The following is a 15,492-nucleotide window of genomic DNA, read 5'->3' on the forward strand; positions in this document are numbered from 1 at the left end:
TTGAGACATAGGAGCATTGAACTGCTGTTGCTAAGTTATCAAATTTCACGTCACATGCCAGTGATAATAAACTTGGTTCTGATAAGAAAGTGAGAAAACTGCCACTCTTCATTATTTATAAAGATACTGACAATCTTATCCTAATTTGAAATGAGTCAGACTTTTTGAAAAACACCTAGTACCTTCAAAAGAAAATTACAATATTTTGTATAATGTGCAAGCCACGCCAATATTCTATAGTACTTCCAATACCTTTCTATGAACACACGTGATAAATCAGTTCATAGTTTTAACATTATTTTGGAACTCCCAATTTCTCATTGTCCAGTTGTAGCTTAAAAAAGTACACATTTCACCTGCTTTCCATGTAAAATTTCCTCTGTCCAACATTGCTTAATAAAAGTACTGTTCCAAATCTGATAGGCAATTTTAAGTGAACTATTGCTATACAAGTGGAAGCCCTGGATCTACCTGCATGCGTTACAAGTTCAGGATATACTGATATATTTGAAGAGGGCGAATTTGTTAGCTCTCCCTGCCATGGAACTGTGAACCAACACGAACTCATCAAGACAATGCAAAGTCCTATTAACTTTGAGGACTGCAGATGAGAAGAAAAATGGAAAAACAATAGACAGTAGGTGCAGGAGTAGGCCATTCAGCCCTTCTAGCCAGCACCACCTTTCACTGTGATCATGGCTGATCATACACAATCAGTACCCCGTTCCTGCCCTCTCCCCATATCCCTTGACCCCGCTATCTATAAGAGCTCTATCTAACTCTCTCTTGAATGCATCCAGACTTGGCCTCCACTGCCTTCTGGGGCAGAGCATTCCACATATCCACCACTCTCTGGGTGAAAGTTTTTCCGCGTCTTTGTTCTAAATGGCCTACCCCTTATTCTTAAACTGTGGCCTCTAGTTCTGGACTCACCCATCAGCGGGAACATGCTTCCTGCCTCCAGTGTGTCCAATCCCTTAATAATCTTATATGTTTCAATCAGATCCCCTCTCATCCTTCTAAATTCCAGTGCATACAAGCCCAGTCGCTCCAATCTTTCAACATACGACAGTCCCGCCATTCCGGGAATTAACCTTGTGAACCTACATTGCACTCTCTCATTAGCAAGAATGTCCTTCCTCAAATTTGAAGACCAAAACTGCACACAATATTCCAGGTGGGGTCTCACCAGGGCCCTGTACAGCTGCAGAAGGACCTCTTTACTCCTATACTCAATTCCTCTTGTTATAAAGGCCAGCATGCCATTAGCTTTCTTCACTGCCTGCTGTACCTGCATGCTTGCTTTCATTGACTGATGTCCAAGAACACCAAGATCTCGTTGTACTTCTCCTTTTCCTAACTTGACTCCATTTAGATAGTAATCTGCCTTCCTGTTCTTGCCACCAAAGTGGATAACCTCACATTTATCCACATTAAACTGCATCTGCCATACATTTGCCCACTCAACCAACCTGTCCAAGTCACCCTGCATTCTCATAACATCCTCCTGACATTTCACACTGCTACCCAGCTTTGTGTCATCAGCAAATTTGCTAATGTTACTTTTAATCCCTTCATCTAAATCATTAATGTATATTGTAAACAGCTGCGGTCTCAGCACTGAACCTTGTGGTACCCCACTGGTCACAGCCTGCCATTCCGAAAGGGACCCGTTAATCACTACTCTTTGTTTCCTGTCAGCCAGCCAATTTTCAATTCATGTCAGTACTCTGCCCCCAATACCATGTGCCCTAATTTTGCCCACTAATCTCCTATGTGGGACTTTATCAAAAGCTTTCTGGAAGTCCAGGTACACTACATCCACTGGCTCTCCCTTGTCCATTTTCATAGTTACATCCTCAAAAAACTCCAGAAGATTAGTCAAGCATGATTTTCCCTTCATAAATCCATGCTGACTCGGACTGATCCTTCTACTGCTATCCAAATATGTCGTAATTTCCTCTTTTATAATTGACTCCAGCATCTTTCCCACCACTGACGTCAGGCTAACCGGTCTATAATTCCCTGTTTTCTCTCTCCCTCCTTTTTTGAAAAGTGGGACAACATTAGCCACCCTCCAATCAGCAGGAACTGTTCCTGAATCTATAGAACATTGGAAAATGATTACCAATGCGTCCACGATTTCTAGAGCCACCTCTTTAAGTACCCTGGGATGCAGACCATCAGCTCCTGGGGACTTATCAGACTTCAGACTCAACAGTCTATCCAACACTGTTTCTTGCCTAATATAAATTTCCTTCAGTTCATCCTTTACCCTAGTTCCTTTGGCCACTAATTACATCTGGGAGATTGTTTGTGTCTTCCCTAGTGAAGACAGATCCAAAATACCTGTTCATTTTTAAGATTCTATCATTGTACAATTTTTATTACTTCATGTGTACTTATTTATAATGTTCTATTTTTAAACATTTCTTTAATTATTTGACTCCATTTTTAACTTTTTAAATGCTTTAAGGCTGTTTAAATACATGACAGCTGTCAAATCCTGACCCCAGCACTGTTTTCTCTCAAAGCCACTCAGGAGTTTATATTCACCCTAGATCTAGTTGTGATTCAACCCGAGGATACAGAAATCCAACAAAATTGGTCCCCAAGATCTGAGTTGAATAAGACTCACCTCATTAAAAAAATCCAAGCTTATTAAAGTCTAAACTGTAATATTAACACATTTTAATAATTCCTCAGTTACTTCCTAGAAGTGGAATATTCAGCTATAGCTGGGATTTGTTAATACTATAAATTTCTGTCAAATGTTTAATGACTACTGTAAAATGGAACTCATTAACATTTATTAAAAAAATATTTGTAGATCATGTAAATTAAGAAAAACAGTACATACCCAGCAAGAATAGTATGCACTAACGTATTAGGGTGTCTTCAATTTTACAAATCTAATCCTGATTTTCAAAATTCTCCATAGGCTTACCCCCCTCATCATCTCTATAATCTCCTCTATCCTAATGATATACCAATATAGTCACTGTCATGGCACTACATTCTAGAACTTACTTCCAAAAGCTCTTAGACCAAGCCTAAGATCTCCTTACATACTTGATTCCATTGTTTTAGTATAATTATAGTCCCGTGAAAGACCAGCAAATTTTTTTGGTACATTATAGTTATTACATTATTGGAAGTTATTTGACTGCAAGTAGAAATTGTTGTTATAAAAAATACAACCTCACTTACATCTATGAGGGATATAGATTTACATACAATGGAAACAATCTCACCAGAAATTGATTGAAAGACAATTTTAAAACCTGTGAGAATCTTAAAATATGCTGCTGAAATAAATTACAATATACAATTTATTTGAACATCCTTTAATGCTATTTCTTGCCCAATTATTAAATATTTGAATGGGTTTAACGAAATAATGTTAATTACATATCATACCTTGTCATAGGGCAAGAGTCCTCTCAAAGGAAAACGAAGTGTTGCTGGATCCAATTTCCAGGAGTTACAGATTGCACCGGAGTTGTTCACTACAGGCAAAAGACTGCAACGTCCTAGCCATTCAGTGCATGGAAAGCAAGAAAATGTTAAAAGATTTTTAAATTGGCTACTTACTTTTAAATAGCTCATAACCTCAAATCAGTTTTAATTTGTGCACAATGAAGAGACAGATTTCATTCTCACATTTAGATTTCAGTAGTTCTGTTTTGCAAGAGAAGCTTAAATGACGATATTCAGCAAAGATGCATAGATCAAGATGCTCCCTATCGACTACAGCTCAGCATTCAATACCATCATTCCTTCAGAACTAAATAATAAGCTTCAAGACTTTGGCCTCAATACGTCCTTGTGCATTTGGATCCTGGATTGCCTCACTTGCAGACAAGTCAGTTCAGATTGGCAATAGCATCTTCTGCACAACCTCCATCAGCACAGGTGCAGCAGTCCCCTGCTCTACTCACTTTACACTTATGACTGAATGGCTAAGCACAGCTCCAATATCATATTCAAGTTTGCTGAGGACACCACTGTCGTAGGCCAAATCAAAGGTAATGATGAATCAGCATATCAGAGGGAAGATTAAAAATTTAGCTGAGTGGTGCCACAACAGCAACCACTTACTCAATGTCAGCAAGACAAAGGAGCTGATTATTGACTTCAGGAAAAGAAACCCAGAGGTCCATGAGCCACCTCAAAGGATCAGAGAAAGAGGTTGAGCAACTTTAAATTCCTCTGTATTATTATTTCGGAGGACATGTACTGGGCCTAGCACAAAAGTGCAATTATGAAGAAAGCACAGCAGCATCTTTGCTTCTTTAAGAGTTTGTGAAGATTTGGCATGACATCTTAAACCTTCACAAACTTCAATAGATGTGTGGTGGAGAGTATATTGACTGGCTGCATCACGGCCTAGTATATAAACATCAATGCCCTTAAATGGAAAATCCTACAAAAAGTAGCTGATACCACCCAGTCCATCATGGCTAAAGTCCTCCCCACTAATGAGCCCAGCTACATGGAATGTTGGCTCAGGAAAGCAGCATCCATCATCAGGGACCCTCGCCACTCAGGTCATGCTCTTTTCTTGCTGTTGTCATTGGGAAGGTGGTACAGGAGACTCAAGACTCTCACCACCAGGTTCAGGAACAGTTATTACCCTTAAACCATCAGGCTCTTTTGCATACTGGTTGAATGCCCAATGTGGTCGTTCATTGATTCTATAAAGACTATCATTCTACTATAGAGTTGTGTGGAAGTGTGGCTTATTTCCCAATCAAAACCTGCTTCTGTCATGCCAGTCAGTGATTGGTTTGTTCAAAGTCTGCGATGCTCTTTTTCCATTGTTTGGCTTGCGCGCCACAGCACCCATTTCCATTTCTGGATGCCTTGAGGGGTATAAAGTGTCATTTGGAGGAGGCTTGCCCTCTCTCTCCATTGCCTAAGAGACTCTGCACAGAACCATCAGGAAGGTATGCTCCACGTACACTTCTTATCTGTTTGTTGAATATCTAGTTCTATAGTTTGCTTAACTTGTAGGAACTTAAATGTTTGGTCGAATGTTTGACTGGTTGTAAATAAATGGTTCATATACTTATTCAGTCAGTGTTTTCTGTTTCATTTACCAAACCCATGAACCTGCTTCAGTGTTACAACCCGCAAGAAAATGAATCCCGGGAGTGCATATGGTCACATACATGTACTTTAATAATAAATTTACTCAGAATTTTCTGAGTCAATACTCTGATGTAAATCCAATGGAATTCAACACAAAACAATAAAAAAGTCATACAAGTAGATAATTGGCAAAGGAAATAAACAAGATGATAATTTCATGTTAAAATAGGGGAAATTAGGCTGGTGTATACTTTAGGTGGATGGCAGAGCTGCGACGACGTTTATGAAGACATTTCAGACTGTAGACTTTAGCAGACATAAAGTAATACCATCAAAAGTGATTCAATACAAGGCCAGTAGAATGGCAGACACATATTCAAATTGGAGTGGAGTGAAAGTTTTGGAAAGGAAACTGCAAAATTGATTGTTAAATGTAAAAGAATTTTTTTTAAAATAACATTGGGTGATAGGAAATTTAAATATAATACTGACCACACTTCAGAAATACATAGCACCGTAAGACAATGGTGGGACAAAGGAACTCTCAGATCTAAATTTCTGATTAAAGGAGAAAATGGAAATAGTGGGGTAATCTGAACAAAATGGCAAATTACATCAAAAAACATTTCCATTGGATGTTCATAAATAATGTTTTAGCGTGCAATGAAAAGTGCAAAAAACTAAGGTCTCCCTCAAATGTTCAAAAACTGTACTAATATCTTACTGTCCTGGATCACAACCCCATCACTGATCAACAAGTTAATGTAATTCCTTAGCAAATGAATCAATCCATGCCTGAATGGATCTGTGCACAGTGATATGTAGCACAATAATCATAAAGTTAAAGTGGAAGCAGTGATCATTTCCAAAATGAGACTGTTTAACCATACATCCAATGGCATCATCAGGATTCTCTCAGATCAACATACCGAGGGCAACGTCAGCCAGAAAGTTATGCGGACCAACTACATCAATATTGCTGCTACAAAAGCATTTTGGAGGTTGGGTGGCCTGTGGTGATGAACTCAACTTTAGACACTGAAAATCTTTCATCAATGCTGAATCCTACTCCAACAGAATCCCGTTTAACAACATTACGGGACTGCCTTCACCTGGACTCTAGTTGTACACCGAAGCAGCTTACTAGCACCTTCACAAGGGCTATTAGAAATAAGCAGCAAATATGAACCTTGTCCAAGTTTGGAAGAGTGAATAAACACCGTTTATAACAGGTCCTGATTCTGATAAAACATACTCTACCGGAAAAGGCAACCCTGCCACCTTATTCTCACATTTGCCATCTTCCCTACCACATCTTTTCAAGATGTTCAGTTCAAATTTAAAGCTGTTGAAGGATTTAAAAAGATAACATTTTTACAGGTGCCAATGAACAAACTGTGTGGTTCTAAAATTCACACAAACTGCTGGGAGGAACTCAGCAGGCCAAGCAGTACCTATGGAAAAAAGTACAGTCCATGATTTGGGCCGAAACCCCCAGGATTGGTGAAAGTCCTGAACAGTCAACATTTTGGGCTGAGATACTTTCCAGTCCTAATGAAGGGTCTCAGCCTGAAAAACCCACAGTTTACTCTTTTCCATAGATGTTGCCTGGACATCTAAGTTCTTCCAGCATTTTGTGTGTATTACTTTGATTTCCAACATCTGCAGATTTTCTCGTTTGTGACAAAAATAGAGATGCTGGAAGAACTCAGCCAGTCAAACAGCATCTGCGTAAAGAGAAAACAGTTAAAGTTCAGGTCAAAGTTTTTCCATCAGATGTAATGAAGTTCTGATGAAGGGTCTTCAATTGAAATGTTAACTAGTTTCTCTTTCCATTGATGCTGCAAGACAAGTTGGGTTCTTTTTCAGCAATTTTGTTGATTCCAGCATCAGCAGTTATATTTTGCTTTCTGTTACTGTTAAAGTAACACAAATGTGGTTTAAAATGAAAATAAACAGGGCAACTCCACTTCATAGAATTGTTAGTTCTCTTACCACATATGGAGTTTATTCGTGCCGTGGGTCTAAAGCTGTCCACAAAATCAGAAGCCAAGTTGCCCAGCAACTGCAAGCAAAATTTTAAAACCGAATGAATATAACATAAATATAGTTCATCTTTTGTAATTTATTCATTTTAAGATATGACTCTTAAAACAGAAGCTAACCAGCTAATGACGTTCAACTTCCACTATGAGTGTGAGAACATTTTTGTAAAACTATTTAATATCGGTATAGAGAAGCTAGTTAGTATATTCATAAAAACATTTGAAAGCGATTACACTAATGCATTTTTCAATATGTCTAAAGATTTCCCTTCACTTAAAACACTGCTTTCAAAATTTAATATGTTCTAAAGCTACACCATGTTTCCCGATAATTATGGTAATCCATAAAAGAAATAAAAGTCCTGTTCTGTTTATGTTAAACAAAAAAAACCAGAAGCTACATAATTTACTCCCATTTCCTAACCCTCATGCAACAGGCTTGTAGGTTATAACTCTTCAAATGGGATCGTTGTTTCTGCCTCCTTTACCTTTTCTGATGGCATATTCCAAACTACTCTGCATTGTTACTGAAATATGCTCTATTCCTTCTATAATTTACATTAATTTGTATCCACGGATTGTAGATCTGTCAAGGAAAATAGGTTCTTCCTCTTCACTGTGTTTAAGACCCTCAAATTTCTGTACTTGTAACACCATACCCACTCAAAATTCCTTGGAAAATATTTTGTATTTCATTCACAAAAATGTCGCCCGATGCACCACAAGGCACAAACAGGAACAACATGTGCCTATCTAAATCTCAGAATTTCAGAATCAAGCTTATGCTTACTAAAATATGGGGAGACTCCTAATGTAGTGACATACAGATCTGTGTGGCTGCAATTAATTCTTCCTTTTCCCCAGTTTAAACTTTGAATTTTTAACTTTTATTTGTCGGATCTTAGAGGGGAATAGCTGTTACTATGTCACAATCTTTAAGAAGTGGAAAGCAGCTTCCTGAAGCCAGCAATAGAAAGGAGAAAAAGTCGGAGTAAACACCAGTTTGGGTTGAGCGCCTAGAAAATTCGCTGATGGGTCTTGATAAGTAGACAACAACACCATAAAACTTGATGAGATGAATGTCATTACGAAAGAGTTTTCAATTTGTGCAGGAAAACATTATTTCCCTGAATTCTGAACTTAAAGAGGTGAAGCGGCAAATCGCGGAGATTTCAGCTCGCTTGGAAAAGTCTCAACATAAGATTATCGATTTGGAAGCAAGATCTTGTCGGAATAATATTCAAATTGTTGGATTGAAGGAAGGATCTGAGACTGGAGATTTATTAGACTATTTTGCTAACTTGTTTCAATCTGTTTCTGGATATTTTACCTCAACCACCCGACATCGAAAGACCACATAAAATATGCAAGAAAATAAAGAGTTTTTAAATTTAAAGGTTTCGAGATTCATTTTTATGAAGATTATCCATGGGAAGTTATGGACCTGCGGTCAAAATTCATTTCAACCACGAAGGTAGCCTATGATAAGGGATTATTGCCATCACTTCAATATCCAGACCGATTAAAATTATTTTCCAAAGATTCGACTCCACCTGTTTTTCTGGACCCCAAAGAGGCATTGGACTATGTTAACTTTATTCCGGTTGAAGCCGAGGTTTGGATGGTTTTAGGACAGCTGAATAATCGTTCTTTCGGAAAGAAGATAAGCTTTGAATATTTTTGATTTGTTTAAGATATCCTTTGATTTATTGACCATTTAAAGAAGGTGTGAACTTTTTGATGTGAATGATGAATGATTTTTCCAAAATCTGTTTGCTCTATTGAGTGAATTAAGACAACGGACCGATTGTTCCATTATTTGTTTTTATCCTTCTTTTTTCATTAATTAGGTGATAGGTTCCATAGTTCATTAAGGTATTTTTTCTTATATATATACATATATAGTTGGGAGTGTTTAGTCGATAATTAGTTTTTTTTAAAAAACAGTTTTTCATTGGGCGTGTCAGTTAAATGGGAAATGGTACTGATTTTTCTTCACTAGAGATTACATAGGTATTTTTCTCTTTGTTTAATTTTATTGTTTTGGCGTTCTTGGAGATTGTTCTTGCATTCATCAGCACTTTTTTAAGGACTAAGTATAAACATTTCTTTCTCTGAACTTTAATGCTGGATATGGGGAGCTAGATGATGTAGAGAAAAACTGAACAGTGCTGGCCTTCTGGCCCATGTTGTTCTGTTTCATGATTAATCTAATGCTTCTGTTCTGTTGAGAATTCTATTCGTCTTTCACTACGAGCCTATTTAGGAGTTTCTTGAATGTCCTTATTATGTCTGCCTCTATGACTACCCATGGCAGATCTTTCCACGTACCAATTGGTCCATGAAAAAAAAATCTCTGAGATCCCTATACTTTCTTCTGATCACTGTAAAATTGTGCCCTCTTGTATTAAACATCTCAGCTGGGAATCTTCCATGTTTTAATGATTATCCAGCCTCACCAGTGTCCATTATGGCAGCACAGTTATACTCTGTAAAGTCATGGAAGGCATTAAAGCCAATTGATAGTTAAATTGCTTATATATCAGTTAGAAGCAAGGCCTGTAAGTGTGCAGAAGAACCAGTTAACATGACTTGATATGGTGGTGTGTTGCTTTGTAGAGTTTGGCTTTTTATATTTAGCAAAATTGTTTTTTTCCTTTGCAGGGCTTTTCTATTTTAGGGCCATATGTTGTCTTTTTTTGTAACTGGGAAAAGGAATTAAGGAAAGCTTTTTAAAACCACGATTATAAAATGGGCAGTTCACAGAGTCTCTCTCTTTTTTTACACTATGGGGAGGCATTTCGGCTTTTTTTGGCCAAATTTTGGGCTTATTGGGGTGGTGGGAAGATTGGGGTTAGTTTTGATTTATAGAATGAATTTAAGGTTAATTTTAGTTTTCTTCTTTGTATTTTTTTTCCATTACAGAATTCCGGAGCATGCATATTTTGAATATGGTCATACTTATCACCGCCAGTTTTGATTAGCCTGCGTTGGTATGCGCGTATTTATGTGTTAAATAAAATAAATTTTTTTATGGCAATTAAACACATTAATGTTATAAGTTGGAATGTACGTGGTTGGAATCATCCTATTAAATGAAAGAAGACTTAAAATCATTCATCGTTCCAACCCGATATAATTTTTGTTTGTGAAACGCATATCAAAACGGGTGATCAAAATAGATTTTTTTAAATGTGGAAGGGCCTTCAATTTCATGCCACTTATCAAAATAAAACAAAGGGAGTACTTATTTTTATTAAATCTAATATTTTATTTATCCAACAGGACATTGTGTCAGATATGTGTCAAGGGATATGGAGATAAGACAGGAACCGGGTATTGATAGTAGATGATCAGCCATGATCTCAGAATGGTGGTGCAGGCTCGAAGGGCCGAATGGTCTACTTCTGCACCTATTGTCTATATTAATGGTAGATTTTTAATTGTTAAAGGAACAATTTGTAATAGAAAAATTGTTCTGGTTAACCTATATGGACCTAATGTAGATGATCCTTCTTTTTTAAAAAAAATGTATTTGCTTTATTGCTGGACTTAAATGAATATATGTTGTTAAAGGGTGGTGCTTTCAACTATTGTTTAAATCCTTTGATTGACAAGAGTTCAACCAATCAGCGGCTTCCTAGTTGTTCTGCATCACTGATTAACTCTTTTTTAATTGACTTTGGCCAGGTTGAAGTTTGGAGACATTTACATCCTAATGATAGAGATTATTCTTTTTTTCACACGTTCACAAAAAATATTCAAGAATCGATTACTTTATAGTTGATCCCCGATTTTTGTCCGAAGTCCAGAAATGTGAATATGATGCTATAGTTCTCTTGGATCATGCGCCTTTAAGTTTAGCTTTTGAATTGAATGATGTCGCTATTGCAAATTTGCTGTGGCATTTTCCAGAAAATTTATTACAAAGTCCGCAATTTGTCAAATTTATTGAGACTCAGATAAAAGATTTTTTTCTTTTTAATAATACGGGAGATGTGTTGAAATTGATTATACGGGATACATTTAAAGCATATTTGTGCTGTCAGATAATCTCCTATTCAGCTAAGCTTAAGAAACAGACAAAAACAGAGTTAGATAAGATTTCCAAACAAATTGAAGACTTGGATAATACTTATGCAATCTCTCCTAACATTGATTTATTTAAATGAAGAGTTGAACTCCAATCATAATATAATTTATTATTAACTTATCCTATTGAAAGAAATTTGCTTAAATTGAAAAGTCAATTTTATGTGTTTGGAGATAAAAATAATAAGCTATTAGCATCTCAATTAAAAGCAGCTAGAGCTAAAAGACAAATTTTAAAAATTCATAAGGGAGATGGTAGTTTAGCATGTAATTATGAAGATATTAATAAAATTTTTCAAGACTTTTATATTGAACTTTATAAAGCTGTTTCCAGAAAGCTGATTCTTGTAAAATGAATGCCTTTTTACAAAAGATCGATTTTCCTCGAATTTCTGTTGAAGATCAACAAACTCTTGATGCTCCTATTACTGAAAGTGAAATTCAGAAAGTTATTTTCAATGCAATCTGGTAAAGCTCCTGGACTGGATGGTTATTCTGTATGATTTTATAAAAAATTTGAAAAATTGCTCTCTTCATATATGTTGGAAATGCTTAAAGATTCTTTTTTGATAGGAGAGTTACCTCACACATTTTAAGAAGCTTCTATTTCTTTAATTCTTAAGAAAGATAAAGATTCTACTGACTGTGCTTCATATAGACCTATTTCATTATTAAATGTGGATGCTAAAATTCTTTCAAAAATAATGGCCAATCGGCTGGAGAATTTTCTAGCTAAAATTATCTCTCAAGACCAAATAGGTTTTGTAAAGGGCCATTATTCCTTCTCTAATGTTCGGAGACAGTTAAATGTTATATATTCATCCTTTTCTAAGACTCCCCAATGTGTTGTCTCTCTTGATGCTGAAAAGGCATTTGACAGAGTTGAATGGAAATACTTATTTAATGTTTTAGAGGAATTTGGCTTTGGTATTAATTTTAATGAGTGGATTAGAATGATATATAAAAGCCCTATTGCTACTGTTATTACTAACAATTGCAGATCTCCTTTTTCTTGGCTTTCATGGGGTACGAGACAAGGATTCCATTAAGTCCTTTGTTATTTAATTTGGTGCTGGAACCCTTGGCTATTGCACTTCGTGAAGCTAAAGATATTCATGGAATTTTCATAAATGGGACTGTTCATAAGATCTCTCTTTATGCTGACGATCTCTTAGTTTATATTTCAAATCCTGAAGAATCCATTCCTAGTTTATTGAAACTATTAAACAATTTTGGAAAGTTTTCTGAATATAAACTAAACCTTCATAAAAGCGAATTATTTCCCCTAAACGATTCTGCTTCTATATATGATGACATTCCTTTTAGAGTTACAAACTCATTTAAATATTTAGGTATTATCACTAAAAATCATAAAGACCTTTATAAAGCTAATTTGGTTCCTTTAGTGGATTTTTTGAAGCAATTATTTTGCAGATGGTATCCACTTACACTTAGTTACTCGGCCTAATTCATGCAGTTAAAATGATGATTTCACCGAAATTTTTTGTATGTATTTCAAAATATCCCTTTTTTTTAAAAACTAAGAAGTTTTTCGATCAGGTTGACTCTATTATTTCATCTTTTGTTTGGAATAATAAAAGACCAAGAATTGGTAAATAACATTTACAAAAATTTAAAAAAAGATGGAGGTCTTGCTTTGCCTAATTTAACAATGTATTATTGGGCTGTTAATATATGTTATATGTGTTTTTGGTTATATTGGGCTGATAGAGATGAACGACCACCTTGGGCTGATTTGGAATTGAATGCTGTGAAACAGTTTCACTTAACCTCATTATTAGTAGCTTCTCTACCTGTACAACTGGCCAAAATTACTAATTTAAATTTATTTCCTGTGATTAAGCAGTCATTACGAATTTGGTTCCAGTTTCGTAATTTTTTTAATCTCAAAAAATTTAAACTTCTTAGTTTAATTTATCGAAATTTATTTAAATCTTCATAAAGTGATCCTACCTTTCTTCTTTGGAGGAATAAAGGGGTTTATTCCTTCATGGATCTGTTCCAAGACGGCTGACTGATGTCTTTTGAGAAATTAGTAACTGAATACTCTCCCTCATATTCACATTTCCTGCAATATCTTCAGGTCAGACACCTTGAACAAAAATACTTAAGTAATTTTCCATATATACAAGATTCTGACCTGTTAGATATTATTTTAAAAATGAATCCTTTAGTGAAGGGTTTCATTGGGAAAATTTATAATTTATTGTTACAACAGCACAATTACCCTTCACTTAAGATTAAGCAAGATTGGGAGAGAGAGCTTAACATGACCCTGATAACAGAAGATTGGTTGCCTATTTTGAAGTTGATTAACTCTTCTTCGATTTGTGCCAGGCACTCTTTAATTCAATTTAAAATTGTACATTGTTACTATTTGACAATGGAGAGACTGTCTAAAATGTTTCCTAATGTTGATAGTCAGTGTGACAGATGTAAAACCGAGACAGCCACATTAACACATATGTTTTGGACATGTTCTGTACTGAAACATTCTTGGAAGTCTATTTTCTTTACAATTTCTAAAGTTTTATAAATTAATTTACAACCTAATAAATTGACAGTTTTATTTGGTATAATCCCTCAATATATTCATGGTCTTTCTCCATCAGACCAACATGTAATTGCATGTGTTACATTATTGGCCAGAAGGGCTATTTTGTTGAAATGGAAAGATGCTTCTGCTCCTGCTTTGATACAATGGTTTTCTCAGGTGATGCTATGTCTTAGTTTGGTGAAAATCAGAAGTCGAACTTTTGATCCTCGATTTGATTTTGAGAAAAGGTGGGGTTCATTCGCCCACTACTATCATCTGATTTGCATTAATTAATATGGTTTCCTTCTGATTTTTCTTTAAGTGGATTTGAGTTGGCGGATTGATGTGTTTTTTTAAAATGGAAGCTTGTATGATGTATAGCTCCGGGGTTTTGCTCCCAATGGTTTTTTTATTTGTTTTTTTTTTAGTTAGTAGGGGTTCTTTTCTTTTCCTTTTAAAAAAATATTCTCAACACTTTATTTTCTCTTATTATTATTATTATTATTATTATTATTGATATATTGCTTAGCTTTGTTAATCAGTTATTTGCTAATTTAATTCCTTATTGTACATAATGATACATTGACTTAATGTATCTTTTTTTGTTAATCTTCAATAATAATAAAAAAGATTTTAAAATAAATAAATGTTTACTAAAATATGCCAGGAAATTTGTTGTTTTGTGGCAGCAGTACAGTGTAATATATACAAATTACTATAAATTACAATGAGAATATATAAATAATGCGAAATAAGAGGTAGTATTCATGGACCTTTCAGAAATATGATGGCAGAGGGGAACGTCTCTTTTCCTGATAGTCCAGATGCATTGGCCTTTACCACACCTGCAGCACATTCCACACACCCACCACTCTCTGTAAAAACTTACCGCTGATATCCCCCCCAAATTCTGCTCTTATGACTTATGGTCTATTATGGGCAAGCCACTTCTGTATCCACACAGCCAAGTTTCCTCTGTTCCCTTGTCTTCTGACTTTCTGAATGAGCCTATCATGGGTAAACTTGTCGAACGGCTTACTAAAATCCATATATGGGGGGAGGGGGGGGGTGATTGATAAGTTCATGGCCTAAGTTAGAAGGAGTCAATTTTAGAAAACCTAGCACATTTATTTCTCAACATAGTCCCCTCTTACATTTACACACTTAGTCCAGCAGTCGTGGAGCATACGGATCTTGGACCTCCAGAAAGTGTGCACAGGAGGGCTGATTTCTGCAGTTCAACTCTGAGTGATTATGCAGAAAGTTTGAAGTTAATAACTCATCAGTTAAAAACAAATTGAAGGTAGAGCGGTGGATTAGTGATTGATAAGTTCGTGGCCTAAGGTAGAAGGAGAGGAGTTAACTTCAAACTTTCTGCCTAATCACTCAGAATTGACTTGCATGTGCATGTAACGAAAGCTGTATAGTTCAACTCCTTCTACCTTAGGCCACGAACTTATCAATCACCCCTCATACACTACATCCACTGCTCTAACTTCAATTTGTTTTATTTCTCCTTGAAGAATTTGGTCAGGCTCGTGAGGCACTACTGCGTCTGATTATTCCTAATCAGATTCTGCTTCTCCAAATGCTTGTAAATTCTGTCTCTAAGAATCCTCTTCAATAGTTTGCTCACCACTGACTAAGAATCCCAAGTCTATAATTCTCAGGATTATTCCTTTTAACTTTCTTGAACAAATGAGT

General features: G+C 35.8%; 1 protein-coding gene across 2 annotated transcripts in view; it reads right to left on the reverse strand.

Moving 5' to 3' along the window:
- med23 (mediator complex subunit 23) overlaps positions 1–15,492 on the reverse strand; it is a 106,402-nt gene that overhangs the window by 61,831 nt on the left and 29,079 nt on the right. For both annotated transcript variants that reach the window (XM_059981567.1, XM_059981566.1), the window contains exons 8-9: positions 7,090–7,159; positions 3,421–3,533 (exon numbers count right to left, since the gene is read on the reverse strand). In XM_059981567.1, coding sequence (XP_059837550.1) covers positions 3,421–3,533; positions 7,090–7,159 — 183 coding nt within the window. The remainder of the gene's footprint in view (positions 1–3,420; positions 3,534–7,089; positions 7,160–15,492) is intronic.

The sequence above is a fragment of the Hypanus sabinus genome, chromosome 10, assembly GCF_030144855.1.
Source record: "Hypanus sabinus isolate sHypSab1 chromosome 10, sHypSab1.hap1, whole genome shotgun sequence".
Classification (NCBI taxonomy): domain Eukaryota; kingdom Metazoa; phylum Chordata; class Chondrichthyes; order Myliobatiformes; family Dasyatidae; genus Hypanus; species Hypanus sabinus.